General features: G+C 47.0%; 1 protein-coding gene across 1 annotated transcript in view; it reads left to right on the top strand.

The window, feature by feature from the left end:
- Positions 1 to 247: 247 nt before the first annotated feature.
- Positions 248 to 18,913, top strand: part of Kpna7 (karyopherin subunit alpha 7) — a 31,096-nt gene continuing 12,430 nt past the window's right edge. Inside the window, exons 1-7 of the mRNA XM_006982665.4 lie at positions 248 to 331; positions 970 to 1,098; positions 2,769 to 2,851; positions 3,730 to 3,998; positions 8,387 to 8,469; positions 10,885 to 11,148; positions 14,054 to 14,287. Coding sequence (XP_006982727.1) covers positions 266 to 331; positions 970 to 1,098; positions 2,769 to 2,851; positions 3,730 to 3,998; positions 8,387 to 8,469; positions 10,885 to 11,148; positions 14,054 to 14,287 — 1,128 coding nt within the window. The 5' untranslated portion in view covers positions 248 to 265. The remainder of the gene's footprint in view (positions 332 to 969; positions 1,099 to 2,768; positions 2,852 to 3,729; positions 3,999 to 8,386; positions 8,470 to 10,884; positions 11,149 to 14,053; positions 14,288 to 18,913) is intronic.

An 18,913-nucleotide genomic window follows, 5' to 3' on the forward strand; every position in this document is an offset into this window, starting at 1 on the left:
AGCTACATCCCAGCCTATGAGGCATTGTAAAGATTTTCTGTACTAAGCTCAGGACTAGTTCCTGCCGAGTTCCATAGTAACCACAGCCTGTTGATAGAGTACATGCCCCACAATGATGGTGTGGTGATGTGGTGGCCAGCTCCTTGAGTCTGCTCTCTGGTCCCACAGTACCTGATGACTTTGCCATAGTGACATGCACACTGGGCAATGATGATCTCTTTGCTAATTTTCCTACCTTATAGGTGCTTTCTTTCCTTCAATCAACATGCCTGCCTTAGAAGCTCCTGAAGAGAGGCTGAAAAAATTTAAGTACCGCGGCAAAGATGTGTCTGTGAGTATAAACTGAGGACCGACAACTAGGACCACAGTTGAAATACCTCATAGATGAGGCCTAAGCTGGGTGTAATGGCACACACTTGTCTCAATATTGGTGAAGCTGAGGCAGGAGGATTTTAAAGTTTGAGACCAGCCTGGGCTACAGAGTAGAAGAGGAAGCCCCTCTGAAAGCAAGAACAAAACAAAATAACCATGGCCAGTGAGATGACTCTGCCTGTGTGCCATCCAGGACGGAGTGGAGGGAGAGAGCTCCTGTGAGACATCCTCTGACCTCCACACACATGCTGTATACACACAGAGAACAATGAATGAAATTAAACTGACAAAAGAGGAGGCTTGGAGAGATGGCAGAATGGTTAAGAGCACCGTTGCTCTTCAAGTGGACCCAGGTTCAATTCCCAGCATCCACATGGTGGCTCACAATGGTCTGGAACTCCAGTTTGAGGAGATCTGGCGCCATCTTCTGGCTGCTGTGGGAATCACACACAAGTATGGTACATGGACATGCATGCAAGCAAAACACCTGTAAATATTTAAAAAAATCATAATAATTAAAAGACCCCAAATGGGATAACATCCTGGTTCTCCAACAACCTGGCTATAACAAGCCCAATTATTTGTTTTCTTTATTAGGCGAGGCGACAAGAGAGGATTGCTACCAACCTGCAACTCCGAAAGGCCAAGAAAGATGAGCAGGCCTTAAAGAGAAGAAATATCAGCCAGTCCTCCAATGACTTGGTTTCTCTAGTATCAGCCAAAGAGGTGTGCTAGATCTCAGTGTTGAGGGCCATCCTGTGCAGGATATAGCCTTGGCTAGTATCTCTAGCATGAGAAAGCTTAATAGAATCAGAACTTGCTATTTAACTCAAAGAAAGGAGTAAGACTGGGGATGTGACTCAGTGGTAGAGCACCTGCCTAGAATCCCCCAGTGAGGGGCTGGGGTGTGGCTCAGTGGTAGAGCACCTGCCTAGAATCCCCCAGTGAGGGGCTGGGGTGTGACTCAGTGGTAGAGCACCTGCCTAGAATCCCCCAGTGAGGGGCTGGGGTGTGGCTCAGTGGTAGAGCACCTGCCTAGAATCCCCCAGTGAGGGGCTGGGGTGTGACTCAGTGGTAGAGCACCTGCCTAGAGTCCCCCAGTGAGGGGCTGGGGTGTGGCTCAGTGGTAGAGCACCTGCCTAGAATCCCCCAGTGAGGGACTGGGGTGTGATTCAGTGGTAGATCACCTGCCTAGAATCCCCCAGTGAGGGGCTGGGGTGTGGCTCAGTGGTGGAGCATCTGCCTAGAATCCCCAGTGAGGGGCTGGGGTGTGACTCAGGGGTAGAGCACCTGCCTAGAATCCCCAAGTGAGGGGCTGGGGTGTGGCTCAGTGGTAGAGCACCTGCCTAGAATCCCCCAGTGAGGGGCTGGACTGTGTGGCTCAGTGGTTAAGAGCACTGGCTGTTTACTCAGAGGACCCAGGCTTAATCCCATCACCCACGTGGAGGTTCATAAGCATCTGTAACTCCAGACCCTGGAGGATTCAACGCTCCCTTTGGCCTCTACAGCACTGTGCATGGTACACAGGGTACACAGACATACGTGCTGTCAGCCATCTCCTCCCCACAACATAACATCAAAATAACCTCTTCTGCACACATACAAATATGATTTTTAGAAAAAGTGCTCGGTGGGTGAAGAAATGCACAAAAGTTAAGAGTACTTGCTGACTTTACAGAAGACCCAAGTTTGGTTCCCAGTACCCATGTCAGGCAGCTTACAGGCATCAGTAATTTCACCTTTGGGGGCTCAGACACATCTAGCCTCTGTGGGCATCTGCTATTATGTGGGCACATGCATGCATGCCTGTACACACACACACACACACACACACACACACACACACACACACACACACACACACTTTTTTAGAAAGATATTGAGTGTACCAGGATCACTCTGTCCTAAGCATGGAGAGTGTCCTACTTTGACCTGTTACCTATAGACCAGCAAATATTCTTCCCTGCCTTAGTATAGATGCGGATGCACCATGAATGTCTGTTCAAGTCAGGTGAATGACTAAGCTAGGTGATGCTTATGCTTTCCTTTTTATTTTTATTATGATTGCAATTTGTTTGTTGCATTTATTTACTTTCTCCCCCTCCCTCCCTCCCTCCCTCCCTCTCTCTCTCTCTCTCTCTCTCTCTCTCTCTCTCTCTCTCTCTCTCTTTGTGTGTGTGTGTGTGTGTGTGTGTGTGTGTGTATAGCCATGTGCACACACAGATGTCAGGACAATCGGTGAGAGTCTGTTTTCTCCACCTAGTACATCCTGGGTACCGAACTCAGGTCATCATCAGACTTGGCAGCGAGTGCCTTACCCTCTGAGCTTTCTCACTGACCCTGTGCTTTCCTTTGATGGAGGCTGAATGACTGACCTGACTGTTTTTTCCTTGCAGGCCAGCTACACGCTGGAAGACATAATCAAAGGCGTGAATAGCTCGGATCCAGTCCTGTGTTTCTTGGCCACCCAGGCTGCCAGGTATCACCATGCAGACCTCTGGTAGTTGTGGTTTTATAGCCATAAATGAGCTCCAGTAGCCTGTTGGGTTTCCTGGCATTGGCAAAGTGCCCATATGATGCAGGAAAGGGCTACTTCATCCAAAAGCAGGAGGCGATTACTATGCTCCATTGTCCTTGAGGGCAATTTAAGAAATGCAGTGTGTTGTCAGAGATGAATTGCTTGATTTACATTGGTCTCTGCAGGGATTTTAGCTCATAGAGAATACCTGAAGGGCAAAATGTTGCCTTAAGGCTGCTACAAAGGGTTGCAGAATCCACAATAGCCCCAGTTAACTCTCTTATTTGGTAGTTAAGGACTGGGGCTTTATTTTAGAGGTAGAGCCCCTGCCTAGAGTCCCCCAGTGGGGGGCTGGGGTGTGGCTCAGTGGTAGAGTACCTGCCTAGGATCCCCCAGTGAGGGGCTGGGGTGTGGCTCAGTGGTGGAGCACCTGCCTAGAATCCCCCACTGAGGGGCTGGGGTGTGGCTCAGTGGTAGAGCACCTGCCTAGAATCCCCCAGTGAGGGGCTGGGGTGTGGCTCAGTGGTAGAGCACCTGCCTAGAATCCCCGAGTGAGGGGATAGGGGTGTAGCTTATGGAAGAGCACCTGCCTATCATGTATGTGGTCATGGGTTCAACTTGCAGTATTGAAAAAAAAAAAAAACAGTTAAGAACGCTAAGAGCCGAGGCCAGCCTGGGCTACCAAGTGAGTTCTGGGAAAGGCGCAAAGCTACACAGAGAAACCCTGTCTCGAAAAACCAAAAAAAAAAAAAAAAAAAGAATGCTATGAGCACCTCGAAAAGGAGTTTTTCCACACATCCCCCATGACTCTCCCCGCTCTCTCTTGTCTCACTGCACAGGAAATTACTATCTCAGGAGAGGAACCCTCCTCTAAAATCGATTATTGAGGCAGGGCTCATTCCCAAGCTGGTAGAGTTCCTGAAGATGTCACCTCTCCCCAACTTGCAGTTCGAGGCGGCGTGGGCGCTCACCAACATTGCCTCAGGAACCTCCGAGCAGACCCGAGCTGTTGTGATGGCGGGTGCCATCGAGCCCCTGATTGAACTCTTGTCTTCCCCGCACCTGACGGTGTGTGAGCAGGCAGTGTGGGCCCTTGGTAACATAGCCGGTAAGACACTTTCCTGAGTGGGCTAAGGCGCGAGGGGGGCGTGGACACGCTGGGGAGTGGACTTCTCTGTTACGCTTGACGTCTCGGCATCCATCCTCACCCCATTATGAATACCTTGTGCTGGGAAAGGAGCTGGTTCAAAAACCAGAACCAAGGTCAGAGGCTGAGAATGGAAGCGGATTAGACGACGCAGCACATATAACGTGGGAAGCTGCTCTGAAATGTCTTCTGAGTCCAGGTCCTACAGCCTCGGGCCTCAATGGCTTCGGGAACAAAGAGAAGTCTCAGAGCCACGTGCAGTGGTGCATGGCTGTAATCCTAACACTTGGGAGGTAGAGGCAGAAGGATCAGCAGTTCAAGGTTATCATCTGAGGTCAGCCTGGGGTCCGTGAGACCCTGTCTCACATAATAAAGGCTGGAGGACAAGTATGAGGACCAGGTTTGGTCCCTAGCTTGCTTTAATCCCAGCTCTAGAGCAGTAGAGGCAGATTGATCCCTGGGGTTTGCTTGCCAGCTATTCCAGATAAATCAGTGAGTAAAAGACCCCATTTCAGAAAAATAGGTGATGAAGGAAGATACTAAGATACTCACCATCGACCTCTGGCTTCCACCAGTGCATGCTCACACAGACGCACATACACACGCTCACACAGATGCACATACACATGTTCACACAGACGCAGCTAAACACAAATGTAACAAAGACAAAGCCAGACACGGTGATGCAAGCTTGTGATCTCAGCACTTAGGAGACAAGTGACCCTAGAAGCCTGTATCTCCTGTAAAAATCACTAAGGGTGTGTGTGTAGATATAGATGGTATACATGCAGAGAGATGGAGAGACAGGGTTTCCTTAGCTTGGAATGAGATATTTTCCCTGAAAAGCCCAGGGTGGTCTGGGAGGTGAATGCTTTATGCCCTATATGGTATGGGAAAACCTAAGGAAGGGAGATACTGTTGACAAGTTGGAGCCCCTGGATTCCTGGCTGAAATGAATAGAAATGTCACTGGGGTGGGAGGGGTGGGGGAGGACCAATTGGGTCCCTTGGGATTTTGACAAGTTAAAACCAACCAAGCATTAGTAGTTTTCTAGTTCAGAGAAGCTGCAACCCACTGCGTCAGCACATAGGTCTCCAGGGACTTCAGAGCCTGAATTAGCTAAGGTAGCTAAGAGAATACAAAACAATCACTCTGATTTTTTTTTTTTCAGTCCTGGCTGTCCTGGAACTTGCTCTGTAGACCAGGCTGGCCTTGAACTCAGAGATCCTCCTGCCTCTGCCTCCCAAGTGCTGGGATTAAAGGTGTGCGCCACCACCCAGTACAACAACCACTTTGAAATGCTTCAGGAAGGCATGTGTCTATGACAGTGGTTGGGTTTGTTTCAGTTGCGTCAACAGGAAACCAACAAGACCGAGCACTGGGTGTGACTTAGGCTTTGCCTGTTAATGGTACAAACCAAGACTTCTGAGGGGCATCAGAGCCACACACTAGGGCTGGGGATATGTAACTTGGTTGGTGTTCGCTTAGGATGCAGGAGGCTCTGGATTTCATTCCCAAGACTATATAAAACTGGGCATGGTGGTGCACATCTCTGATCCCAGCACTTGGAAGGTAGAGGCAGGAGAATCAGGAATTCAAGGACACCCTTGGCTACACACTGAATCTGAGGCCCGCCTGAGATATATAGCAAGTTCTAGGACAGCCAGAGCTACGTAGACCCTGTCTTGAAAAACACACAGGCTGGAGAATGTTCTGTAGTTTGAGAGCACTGGCTGCTCTTGCAGAGGACCCAGGCTCAGTTCCCAGCACCCATGTGGTAGCTCAGGGTCACCTGTAACTGTAGTTCCAGGGATCTGATGCCTTCTTCTAGCCTCCTCAGGTACCAGCAAAGACATGGTACATACACATACTTTCGGGTAAAACACACCCATACAATAAAAATTTGAGGCCGGGCGTGGTGGCGCACGCCTTTAATCCCAGCACTCGGGAGGCAGAGCCAGGCGGATCTTTGTGAGTTCGAGGCCAGCCTGGGCTACCAAGTGAGCTCCAGGAAAGGCGCAAAGCTACACAGAGAAACCCTGTCTCGAAAAAACCAAAAAAAAAAAAAAAAAAAAAAAAATTTGAAAATGAGAAGGGTGGTTTATTAAGGACCAGTGAGATGATTCAGTGGACAAAAGGCACTTGTCACCAAGCCTGATGACCTAAGTTCTAGCCTAGAACCTACATTATGAAAAGACAGAACTGACTCCTAAAAATTGTCCTTTCCCCCTCCACATGTACACTGGTATGTGCGTGCGTGTGTGCGTGCGTGTGTGTGTGTGTGTGTGTGTGTACACACACTCATACATATACACAATGCACACTCACACACATACATACACACTCAAACACACACAATGCACACTCACACACATACACACTCACACACATACACATATACTCATTTACACACGTATACCCATTTACACATACTCACACATGCATGCTCACACACTCACACATACACACATATACATGTGTTAAAAAAAATAGTTGGGGCCGGGCGTGGTGGCGCACGCCTTTAATCCCAGCACTCGGGAGGCAGAGCCAGGCAGATCTCTGTGAGTTCGAGGCCAGCCTGGGCTACCAAGTGAGCTCCAGGAAAGGTGCAAAGCTACACAGAGGAACCCTGTCTCGAAAAAACCAAAAAAAAAAAAAAAAAAAAAATAGTCGGTATATTAAAGACTAGGCAAGGTGATGCAGGACAGTAAGGGGACAAAGACCAATCTAGACTACATCGTGAGTTTGAGGCCAGTGCCAGATACATAACAAGACACTAGCTCATAAAAACAAAACAAAACAAAACAAACAAACAAAAAACACCACACACAACAAAAATCCCCCCAAACAAACAAGCAAAAAAAAAAAAAAACCACCCAAAACTGGCCAGACATGAAGGTGCAGATCTTTAATCCCAGCACTTGGGAGACAGGGACAAGTGAATCTCTGTGAGTTCGAGGCCAGCCAGCACTACATAGTGAGACCCTGTCTAAAAGTAAATAAGTGGGTAGACAAGGTAGCACTTGCCTTGCAGCCCAGCACTCAGGAGGCAGAGGCAGGTAAGTTTCTGCATTCAGGCCAGCCAGGACAACATATGAGACCCCATGTCAAAAAAAAAAAAAAAAATTAGCAGACAGGCCAAAACTGGTGATGGCTGATCTGCATCCTCTATGGACTCCAGAGTTTGTTCCGGATTGCATTTGGAAGTGAATGCCCCTTGCCAACCTTCTTTGGGAAAATAGTTTCCTCTACCAGTGTCGGTCTTTCTGAGAGCCGTGGTATGAAGCGCAGCTAGTGTTTACAATTAACCGACTTCCTAGGCAAAGCTCGCTGTCTTCATTTTGGTCCACGACCTCTGCTTAGACCAGCTGCAGCTGTGCGGTGCCTGCTTGTGGCATTGGGCACATACACCACCCCCACCCCTCCCCCGCCGCTGCCGCCCCGGCCACCTAGGAAGCTCAGGATCCAGTATACAGCCATTCCAACTACTTGCCAAATATCCCACACTGAGTTTAGTCTCCCATTCTTTGTATAGACTTTAAAAAAATTACTCATTTATTTGAGGTGGGGGTGGGGATTTTACACATGCCACAGCTCACACGTGGTGGTCTTAGAGGATCACTTTCAAGATCTGGTTCTCCCTTCCACCATACGGGTCCCAGGAATTGAACTCGGGTCATCAGGCTTAGCTGCAAGTGCCTTTTTCCGCAGAGCTGTCGAACTGGATTAGGCATACATTTTTTTTTTTTTTTTTTTTTTTTTTTTTGGTTTTTGGAGACAAGGTTTCTCTGTGTAGCTTTGCGCCTTTCCTGGAACTCACTTGGTAGCCCAGGCTGGCCTCGAACTCACAGAGATCCGCCTGCCTCTGCCTCCCGAGTGCTGGGATTAAAGGCGTGCGCCACCACCGCCCGGCTTAGGCATACATTTTTAAAAAGGTTTTCTTATATGTATATATGTGTCTGTGTATTGGTGTGTGCATGTGAATACAGGTGCCCACTGAGGCCCGAAGAGAGATCTCACTGGATATAGGCAGTTGTGAGCTGCTTGCCAGAGGTGTTGGGAACCGAACTCAGATACATGATGAGAACAATATGTGCCGTTCACCACTGAGCCATCTCTGCAGCCCCATTAAGTATAAACTTTAAAAGTTAGATACCCAATTTGGGTTTCTCCTTGTCCACTCTTTGGGGAGAGTAGATTGAAATGTAGCCCAGGCTGGCTTGTACTCAGCTTGTATGTAGACTGGGCTGGCCTTGAACTTACAGAGATCAACCTGTCTCAGCTTCTTGAGTGCTGGGCTCGAAGGTGTATGCCCAGATCTTTCATCTCATGCTCTCTTCCATTTGTAGGTGATGGCCCAGAATTCAGAGACGATATAATTTCCAACAATGCCGTCCCGAGACTGATCAATCTTACTTCGACAAACATACCAGTGAGTGTATTTATTTATTTATTCATTCATTCATTTACTTGCTTGCATTTCATTTATTTATTTGTTTGTTTATTTATTTGTGTGTGTGTGTGTGTGTGTGTGTGTGTGTGTGTGTGTGTGTGTGTGTGTGTGTGTACATACATGTGTGCACTTGTAGGGTACAATTTTTCTCCTTCCACTGTGGGGACCAAGGGATTGAACTCAGACTGCCCCACCTGGTAACAAGTGTCTTTACCTGCTGAGCTGTCTTGCAGCATCTTGATTTTTGTTTCTTTTGAGACAGAGTCTCACATATTCATGTCAGGCCTCAAACTCACTATGTAGTCAAGGACGACCTTGAACTTCTGATCTCCCTGTCCCTATCTCATCTTACTAGTGGTAGGGTTACAGGTGTACACCACCATACCTGGTTTATGTGGTACTGAGGATGGGATCCAGGGCTTCATGCGCGCTAGGTAAGCACTCTACCAACTAAGTCACATGTCCAGCCCAAGAGGACACATTTGAATACTCTCAAAAGAACCATGTGAGACAAGAGGCTAAAAACTGTCATTGTATGACTCTTCATGGAAAACATTGCCAACCCCTGGCCTGGAGTGGGAAGAAGGCCTGGGATCGGGCCCTTGGGCCTCAAATGTTGGACATCAGGTAGGAAGCTGACCATGCTACACAGGTGATCTCAGGCCCTCAAGAAGCTGCGGCAGAAGGATTGCAAGTTCAAGGTCAGCCTGGGCTGCAGAGGGAGGCCCTGCCTCATCCGCTCTGACAAAGGGGAGTGGGGGAGTGGCTGGAGTGGTCAAGGGAAGATTGGATGCTGAGGGATTGATGGTCTTGGGTTCTGTTTCCACACTGGTCATGGGGGTCTCGGGGTTAGAATATTCGGGAGAGAAAGTGATGAGACCCAGAGGCAGAGCTGAAGAATATTCTTAACAAGATCAAAAATGTGGCTGAGCATGGGGGCTCACTCAGGAGGCTAAGGACGGAGGGGCTGTCAGGAGTTTGAGGCCGGGGCTGACAAAATGCTGGGTGGGTGAAGGTGCTTGCCACCAAGGCCGAGGACCTGAATTCAACCCTCAGAACCCGCGTGGTGGAAGGGGAGAACGGACTCCCACAGGACAGCACGGCGCAAGCACGCTCACTCACAAACACAAATGTAATTTAAAGATGTTCGGAAGCTGCCTGAGCTCTGTGGTGAAACCTTGTCTCAAAAGAAACAAAGAAAAAAAAAAAAAAGGGAAGGGAGATGGGTGTGGCTGGAGGTAACAGAGCAGGTCTGTCATCCCTGTTGTTTGGGAGGCTGAGGCAGGAAAATCTCAAGATCAAGGGCTGCTTGGGCAATTTAGCAGCACCATGTCTGAAAATAAAAAGTTAAAAGGACTAGAAACGGAGCTGGAGAGATGGCTCGGCAGTGCAAGTGTAAGGACCTGAGTTCAAATCCTGAGCCCCCACATAACACCAGGTTCACTTGCACATGCCTGTAATCCCAGTACTCAGACAGTGAAGTGGGAGGTGGAAACGGGAGAAGCCCTGGAAGTTGGTGGGCTAGCAAGCCTGGTGTACACAAACCCAAAGAGTGAACCACAGAGACCCTGTCTCAAACAAGGGGAAATGGAAGGTGAGGTTTTCCTCCTCCTCCTCCTCCTCCTCCTCCTCCTCCTCCTCCTCCTCCTTCTCCTCCTCCTCCTCCTCTTCTTCTTCTTTTGTTTTGTTTTTTGAGACAGGGTTTCTCTGTGTAGTTTTGCGCCTTTCCTGGATCTTGCTCTATAGACCAGGCTGGCCTCGAACTAACAGAGATCCGCCTGCCTCTGCCTCCCCAGTGCTGGGATTAAAGGCGTGCGCCACCACCGGCCCAGCAGAGAGGTTCCCTTCTTGACCACCACGGGTGTGTCGTGACGTAGGCTTACATGCACTTAAATCCATTGTAACACTGTCAAACCATTAGGCTAGGGGACCAGTGAGATGGCTCAGCAGTCAAGGGCACCTGCTGCTCTTACATAGGACCTGAGTTCAGTTCCCAGCACCCCTGTGAGGTAGATGGCAACTGCCTGTAACTCCAGCTCAAGGGGACAGGGGACCCATTCCATTTTCTGGCCTCCATGAGCATGTGTACACACATGCACACACCCAAACGCAGACCCTCAGCTATACACATAAATACAAATAAAATCTTAAAATAATTGAGTCATCCATTGAGTAGAGTAGGAAAGGCATTGTGAGGAATACAAAGGAACCTTCATGTGACATTTAAATATTTAAATATAAAACTCATTGTATTTGCTCCTGACACAGATCACTGCCTGAAATGAGTTCATTTTGATGCTCAAAAACTTTGGTCCGTGCTAATCAATAGTATCGATCAGGGATGGGAAGGGCACGCCACCATTTACATTTTGTCTCCTTTGTACCCCGTCACAGATCTCGTTTCTTCGGAACATCACATGGACTTTGTCTAATCTGTGCCGAAACAAGGACCCGTACCCCTGTGAGCAGGCTGTGATGCAGATGCTGCCCACTCTCTCTCAGCTCCTGCAGCATCATGATAACGAGATCCTCTCAGACACCTGCTGGGCCCTGTCCTACCTCACCGAGGGCCACAATGAGCGCATCCATCGTGTGGTGACCATGGGGGTCCTGCCCAGGCTCGTAGAGCTCATGACCAGCTCGGAACTCATTATCTTGGTAAATGTCACTGCGGGTCTCGCCCGTCTTTGCAAGAGGCTTCAGATTAGAGTGTGTGGGTGTCACAGCTTCAGAGTGCCTGCTCAGCCTGCACAAACCCCTGGTTCCATCCCCAGAACCATAGGCTTGGTAGAACATACCTATGATCTTGGCACTGGGGAGATGGAGGCAGGAAGATGAGAAATTCAAGGTCATGCTTGGCTGCATAGTGAGTTCAAGGCTAGCCTGAACTATGTGACACCATGTCTCAAAAAACAAAAAACAGAGTAGATCCTATGAGTCTGATTCACCGTGTTAGGTGCTCATCTCCATCTCCCACCCCAGGTCTTCTGTATCAGGTTCTCATCTCCCACCCCAGGTCTTCTGTATCAGGTTCTCATCTCCCACCCCAGGTCTTCTGTATCAGGTTCTCATCTCCCACCCCAGGTCTTCTGTATTAGGTGCCCCCTCTCTCTATCTCCTCCCTCCCCCTCTCTATCTCCCCTCTGCCCCCCTCAGATAGAGAGACAGAGATATAGAGACAGACGAGACGAAGACACACAGACACACACGCAGAGGGAGAGACACACACACAGACACACATATACAGGGAGAGAGACATACAGAGAGAGGCACAGAGAGAGACAAACAGAGAGAGACACAGACAGACAGAGAAATCCACAGAGATAGATAGATGAGTGAGAGATAGATGATGACAGAGAGACACAGACACACATATACACACACAGCAATAGAGACAGAGAGAGACCAGAGAGAGGGAGACCAGAGACAGACACACAGACAGACATACACATGCAAAGACAGAAAGACACAGACACAGAGAGAGAGAGAAACAGATAAACACACATGCAGCGAAGCAGACAAACATACATGCAGAGAGACGGACAGACACAATGGACAGAGACACACAAACACAGAAACAGACAAATAGACACACAGAGATGGACAGACAGTGTCTCACTGGGTAGCCCCGGTTGGCCTGGACTTTATTATGTAGACCTGACATCAAACTTACAGATCTCCCTGCCTGTGTTTGTGTTTTGTTTTGTTTTTTTTTTTCATTTTTTTTTTACATCATACAGAGTCCTATGTATCCCAAGCTGGCCTGGGCCTCAGTCTCTAGCTGAGAACCCCAGACTCTGGATCCTCTCCACCTCTACCTGCCCAGTGCTGGGACTCCAGACTCTGGATCCTCTCTGCCTCTACCTCCCCAGTGCTGGGACTCCAGCTCATGCCACTGTGTCTGGCTCCATTCTACCTTGACCTCTCTCAGTCACTATATTTTAATTGTATCACATACATCTTTAGTAGCCATCTTTGCTGAGATTACCATAGTATTTTCTAGATGATGCAAAGTGGGTTTGGTGATAATACTTGGGGGCAGGGAGGCTGCAGAACATCAGGGCAGAAGTGGCCAGGTCCAGTGTTGAATGCATGTAACTGCACTTGGGAGAAAGATCGCAGCTATAAGGCTAGCCTGGGATCCATAAGAGACCCAGTCTCAAAAAAAAAAAAAAAAAAAAAAAAAAAAAAACTTTAAGCACTTATGTATTTATTATGTGTGGAGTGATATAGCATATACCATGATGCATGTGGGGGGCAGTGGGCAGAGGACAATTGCCATTCTCTCCTTCATGTGGGCCTGGGGAAGCCAGCTTGGATCATCAGACCTGAGACTACAGACACCTCTACCCATGAGCCATCTCACCTTCCCAAGAAATGAACTTTTAATAGAAGTGCTGAGGCCCAGCTGGTCGTACCTGGACAATGCTGCAGTAACTAGTCCACCCCTCATGGGATGGCGGGTTAGCCTGACAGCGTAGGAAAACCTAGCCCTCTTGGTAGCCTTCAGTGGGGGCTGCCACCACAGCACAAAGAAAGCCAAATACATCTGCATTCCGCTCTCCTGAGATGCTCTATCACAGACCCATGCTGGGGACCCTCCGAGCTACTTAAAGGGGCTGGTGAACACGTCACCATGCGATACTGGGTGCTCATTGGCTCCAGTTAAATGTACAGCAGAAGCCTGGAGCCAGCATGAATACGAAGGCACCATAGACTCGACAATCGGAGCGGAATTTTCCCCAGTTGAGAGTTTAGGAAGGTAGACATGCAGTGCACACCTGCAATCCTAGCAGAGGCTGAGAAAGGATTGTGAGTTCAAGGCCAGGGCTAGGGACGATGCTCAGTTGATAAGTGAGCACCCAGCACTCAGGAAGCCCTGGGTTCCATCCCCAGTACTGTGGATGTGGTGGAGCACACCTATAATCCCAGCACTCGGGGTAGAGGCAGGAGGATCAGGGAGTTCAAGGTCATCCTCAGCTCCATACTGAGTTCGAGACCAGTGTGGGGTGAGACCTTGTCTCCAAAAAAAAAAAAAAAAAAAAAAAAGACAGGATCACAAGCTCAGTGTCCTTGGCTACAGAATGAATTCGAGACAACTTGAACTTACATGAGAGACCCTGTCACAAAACCCCTAAACAAAAACAGGACAGCAGAGTGTTTTCTTTTTCCTTTTAAACAGAGTCTCCTGCAGTCCAGGCTAGCCTTATTAAATTCATTATACAGCCAAGAAAGACCTTGAGCTCTGGGACCTCCTGACTCCAGCCCCCATGTGCAGGGATTACAGGTGTGTGGCGCCATACTACACAGAGCTACACAGCACATGCCAGCATGTACTCTGCCCTAGTATGGCATCGTCATCTGATGTGTCCGTCCCTTACCTACCCACCTTGCCTCAGAGCTTTGGGGGAGCTAGCAAGTACTTGAAACTATGTAAAGGCAGCTGTGGCTATGCTGACCGACAAAAACACCACAAACTTCCAGCCATTTCTGGGCCCAGCACTCAGCATGTGACTCACCCGTAAAGTGACCAAGTCTCAGACACCTTTCCTGGTCCTTCCAGACCCCTTCTCTCCGCACTGTGGGCAACATTGTCACGGGGACAGAAGAGCAGACCCAGATGGCCATTGACGCTGGCATGCTGAAGGTACTGGGCCAGCTTCTGAGACATCCCAAGTCCTCTATCCAGAAGGAAGCTGCCTGGGCCATGAGCAACGTGGCCGCTGGACCAAAACACCACATCCAGCAGCTGATCGTGTATAACCTGCTGCCTCCGTTGGTAACTCTACTAAAGAACGTAAGTGGCGGCGCTGGGGAGGGTCTGTCAAGTGTCGGCTTTGCAGCATGAGGACTTGAGTTCAATCCCCAGCATCCACACGAGAGAGATAATCAGAAGTTCAGGGTCACTGGTGGCTACACTGTGCTTGTAAAGCCAGTCTGAGCCATGGGAGTCAGTCTGCTTACTTGGTGGCTCTGTTCAGGTGCTGTATTCTGATGAATTGAAGGCAGGATGTCAGGGCAGGGGATGCAGATTTCATTTGTAAGTTCAGCTCCTACCGTCTGACCTAGGGAGTGAGCCAGGTCAAGACCAGGTCTGGTGGCACACACCTGTAATCCCAACGTTCAGGAGACTGCAGCAGGAGGCTTGCAAATTAAAGGCCAGCCTAAGCTACATAGTGAATTCCAGGGTAGCCTGAGCTATATAGTGAAACCTATTTTTTTGTTGTTGTTTTTTTTCGAGACGGGGTTTCTTTGTGTAGTGAAACCTCTTGTATAATATTAAAGGAACCAGCCTTAATATTATACATCCCAGGGGCTCAGGAGAGAGAACTACTAACGGCGAGAACTATTATCAGGAAATATAATCTCAGCACACCGAGTTCCATAGTCCACTTGCTTTAATTCCTCTGGCATAACATCCTTTATACACAGCTTCAGTTCTGTTCTCATGTCTAGCTCCTTTCTTGCCTGATTTCTCTCTATATTTATCTACTGTCCCCTCTATGTTCTATCTTAATTCCTTTGTCTAGTTCTGCCCCTTCTAGGTTCTCATCCATCTTGTTCCTTCCCATATCATCTCCTCTCCCGTCTCCTTCTCTCTCATCTGGCTCTTCCTCATCTTCCATCTCGTTCCTCTAGTACTCTCCTGTAGCCCTTCAATCTACTTCTTCCCCATCTCAGTTTGTTCCTCTCAAGTTCTTACCCATCTCGTTCTTCCATTCTCTTCTCTCCTCCCCCTGTCCTCTGCTATACAGTTATATATCTCCCAAAAATCACAATCCTCCCCTCCACCCAGGACACTCAGCCTGAACTTCCTCAGGCAGTGATTGTCTGCTATCAGGATCAAATGGAGGGTTGATAAGAATTACAAAGAGGGGCACTAGTTGTTAATTACCATTTGTGACCCAAAGGGGAAGTGACTAATGAATTAACTAAACGCTAAATATGGGTAATATCTAAGAAGAGGGATCTTATGTGCACAACTATAATCTTAAATGTGTTTGGTAAAGGATGTTAAAAATCTATAAGTTGCTAGGTCAATGGGAGAAAATAAAACTGTCTTCTTTTTTCCTGTGGCTCCTATCTGTTCAAGCTGTCTGCCGTTTTTCTGCAGGGTGGGGCAAAGTGTGCTCAGTCTCTAGGCAACCTGTGCACAGCTAGATGCCTCTGGTGATAGTTAAAGGGAGATCTGGAACTGGAGGTAAGGTTTGGGAAAGGAGGAAGTTAAGCTTAATTAGCACATCCACCAGGCCTTTTCAAACAGGTGGCCTGGATGCTTAAGTCTGTTCTTAGAAAGTACAGAGGTATCTCTGATAAGGTACTTTCCTCCATCCGGTGATGGACCTGGCTGGATGCTATCAATAATGATAATTACAGGGAAGCTTGAACTGGGAGTTCTGGCTGAGCATAGCTGTTAGCACAGAAGGTTATCTAAATATTCCTAGAAGTGGTTAGGTAAGTAGTTAGAGATCTAAAAAGTTAGTAAGGCTGTAAGAAAGGAGGGGTCTGAGCTAAATTGTGTAAAGCTATTACTTAATGTCTACCTGACTTGGGCGGTGTCTCCTTGTGGAATTTACCTTAAGTCAGGAGACTCGCCTGTGGGCTGTTATCACTGTTAATCCTCGGAAATTGGGTGACCACCTGGGTGATGTCTCCTTTAGTCCTTGAAAGTGGCTAGGGGAGATATCTGATTCCAGAGAAGGCCTTTCCTGAGGCTGTTCTCAAAATGCCTGGAATGTGTATGTCCAGAGAGTGATCAGTCCACACTGTTAGCTCTTCTTAGGGAAAAGTCAATTGGGAAAACTATGAAGGCACACATGATTTTCATAACAGAATACAGCTGATATATAACAAGCCAAGTAACACCAAAAACTCCTTGGGATTTGGCTTCCTCTGGAGGAATTCCCTGATCCCTCCAGGTAGTGACTTTGCCATAACCAGCTGAGTTCTTATGATATATTTCTGCGGCCCGCAAGAGTTCCCCTTTTTTCATTTAGTTAAAAAAAAATTTTTGTAGGACATTGAATATGTAGATAAACTTAAGTTTGGAGATTTCTGAAAAATTATAAGTAATGATTAACATTGATATTTAATCAATATTGTACCTATGATATATATATTTATAATCAATACTCTATATAGATGGCAGGCTGAGGATTAGTTTAACCATCTAATTGGCATAGCTGTATATAGTTAGAATATCTCTGTCTCAAAAAGGGAGCAGAGGAATAACATAAAAATCTATCCTTAGCAAGTATTGCATGATATGGTCAAAAGTGTCTGAATACTATGATTGTGACTTATCAAAAAGAAATGGTTAGTTTGGAACATTAACTCTATCTATTATTCTTTGGTTAGTGGTATTAATTTGGCTAACCTGTATTTTAAGGAGGCATAGTTAACAAGTTACCTGAGTCATGGGCACCTGTGGGACTAAGGCTGCAGCTGAAGCTTACCTAGTTTAAATTTGTAATCAATGCAATGTTAAACCACTAGCTATGAGAAAACAGTAATAACCTGTGTCAGGGTATACATAGCAAGACTTACATACATATGATAAGTACATGAGGAGAATTATCTGATAGTACATACATTTCAGGATCATGGGCAGGACTTATACAATTGATAATAGAGCATTTCTAAGGGCAGTCCAGCCCCTGGGCTAGAGAGTTCAGTTCACAAAGAGGGGTACGTGATAAAGGGGGCTGTAGAAATCTCTCATGGTTGCTTCCTGCGGATATGGGGGCGAAGTTGGGGGTCTTGAGTCCTGGAATGCAGTGGAAACCCAGGAAGTGCAGGCTGTTTCAGGCTCTGTGAGACAGGCAGTGTAGCAGAATTTTCTGTCTTGTGGGCTGGAGGGCGTGACGCAGGGTTGGGCTGGACAGCACATCGGTGTGGCCTGGAGGGTGGGATGCAGACCTGCAGCTAGACAGCATGTCCATGGGCCAGAGGATGACAACCTGTAACTCTTTAAATGGTTAGAATTTCTGCTGGAAACAAATATGTGTATTAATGGTAGAACATGCAGCCGAAGAGTTTTAAAGATGAGGAGTTTTAAAGAGGAAACTTTTTCTCTTAGGCATACCTATGGGACATTAAATGCATGGTTAGCAGATAAGAGAAGGGGATACCAGGCCAGGGAGAGGCAAGGCTCCTCCCCACCCTGAGAAGAAAAAGAAATTTTGTAAGTGGGAGATAAGAACTGTAGTTAGGTTGTATTCCTCCCAGTCCTTTTTGGCTTGTGAGTGTTGGCAAATTTTGATCTCCTGAAGCTTGTGAGAGCCTTCTTCATGGATAAAATCTTAAGACATGTTAGCAATATAACAGTGGTAAATTTTGTAGAAGAGAATTATTATTTCTAATCATATTTCTATGAGTTTTATATCATTGATGAACAATTCATCAAAAGGATCTGGAATTGTATCAATTTATTTATATTTAACACTCAATATTTAAGAATCTAGAGGTAAATAGCAGTCTGTATTCAGTCTGGCAGCTTTAGAGTGCCTTTGTCCTGCAGTGGCCTAGTATATGGTGTGACCAGGCGGTCCAGGATTCATAAAGGCAGGTCAATGTCCTGTGAAGACATGTAGGCATATCCTCCTCCTGACAGTATGAAAACATCAGGACTTTTTTAAATACCAGTGAGAAGATCACAGAGGCTTAGGTGTGACTTTGTGGCTTGGCCTGGGAGTAGTAAGGAACGCCTGTAGTGGGACATATGAAAAATCTAAGCGCCAATTCTTAAGAGTTCTTGAAGTATAAGTAAGTCTATTGTCTATATATGAGTTCTAGGCATTCCTAAAATTGAAAAGCAGTAAAATAAATGGTGTATTACTTCTTATATCATAACCATAAATCATAAGTAAGCCTCATGGTGAGCTTCCATAGGAAAAGAATTTGTAATTGTTGGACAGACATAAGAAAAGGTGCCAGTATATCCTGTAGAGTTATTTGCCAATCTATAGACTCTTAAGTTTCATAGTTTGGCATCATCTGTGCAATAAAATTATTGTAAGATACACACACACACACATACACACACACACACACACACACACACACACATATACATATAATTATTAGGTTGGGGGACCGTGAGGAAGCTATAACTGACCGTTAGTTCTGAAAGTTAATCTGTATGGATAAAATGAGGAACTCTGTTCAAAGAATGAGTCCTGGATAAACAGAACTCGCATTTCCTGTTCTATATGTCGGCTTTGGCCTCCATCATGGCAGGGTGAGTAGCAAGCTAAAAGTATTTGAAATGCTCACAATCTTTAGGGTGAGGAGGCATGGTAAAGAAGCAATCTTGTACATCTATGACAATTATTTTTTGGTTTCTGGGGATGGCTGTGTTAGATGGGAAGCCAGGCTGTGAGGTTCCCCTTGGCTTTAATAAATTATATTTAATTTCTTAAGG

The sequence above is a fragment of the Peromyscus maniculatus genome, chromosome 23 (assembly GCF_049852395.1).
Source record: "Peromyscus maniculatus bairdii isolate BWxNUB_F1_BW_parent chromosome 23, HU_Pman_BW_mat_3.1, whole genome shotgun sequence".
In the NCBI taxonomy this organism is placed as follows: Eukaryota; Metazoa; Chordata; class Mammalia; order Rodentia; family Cricetidae; genus Peromyscus; species Peromyscus maniculatus.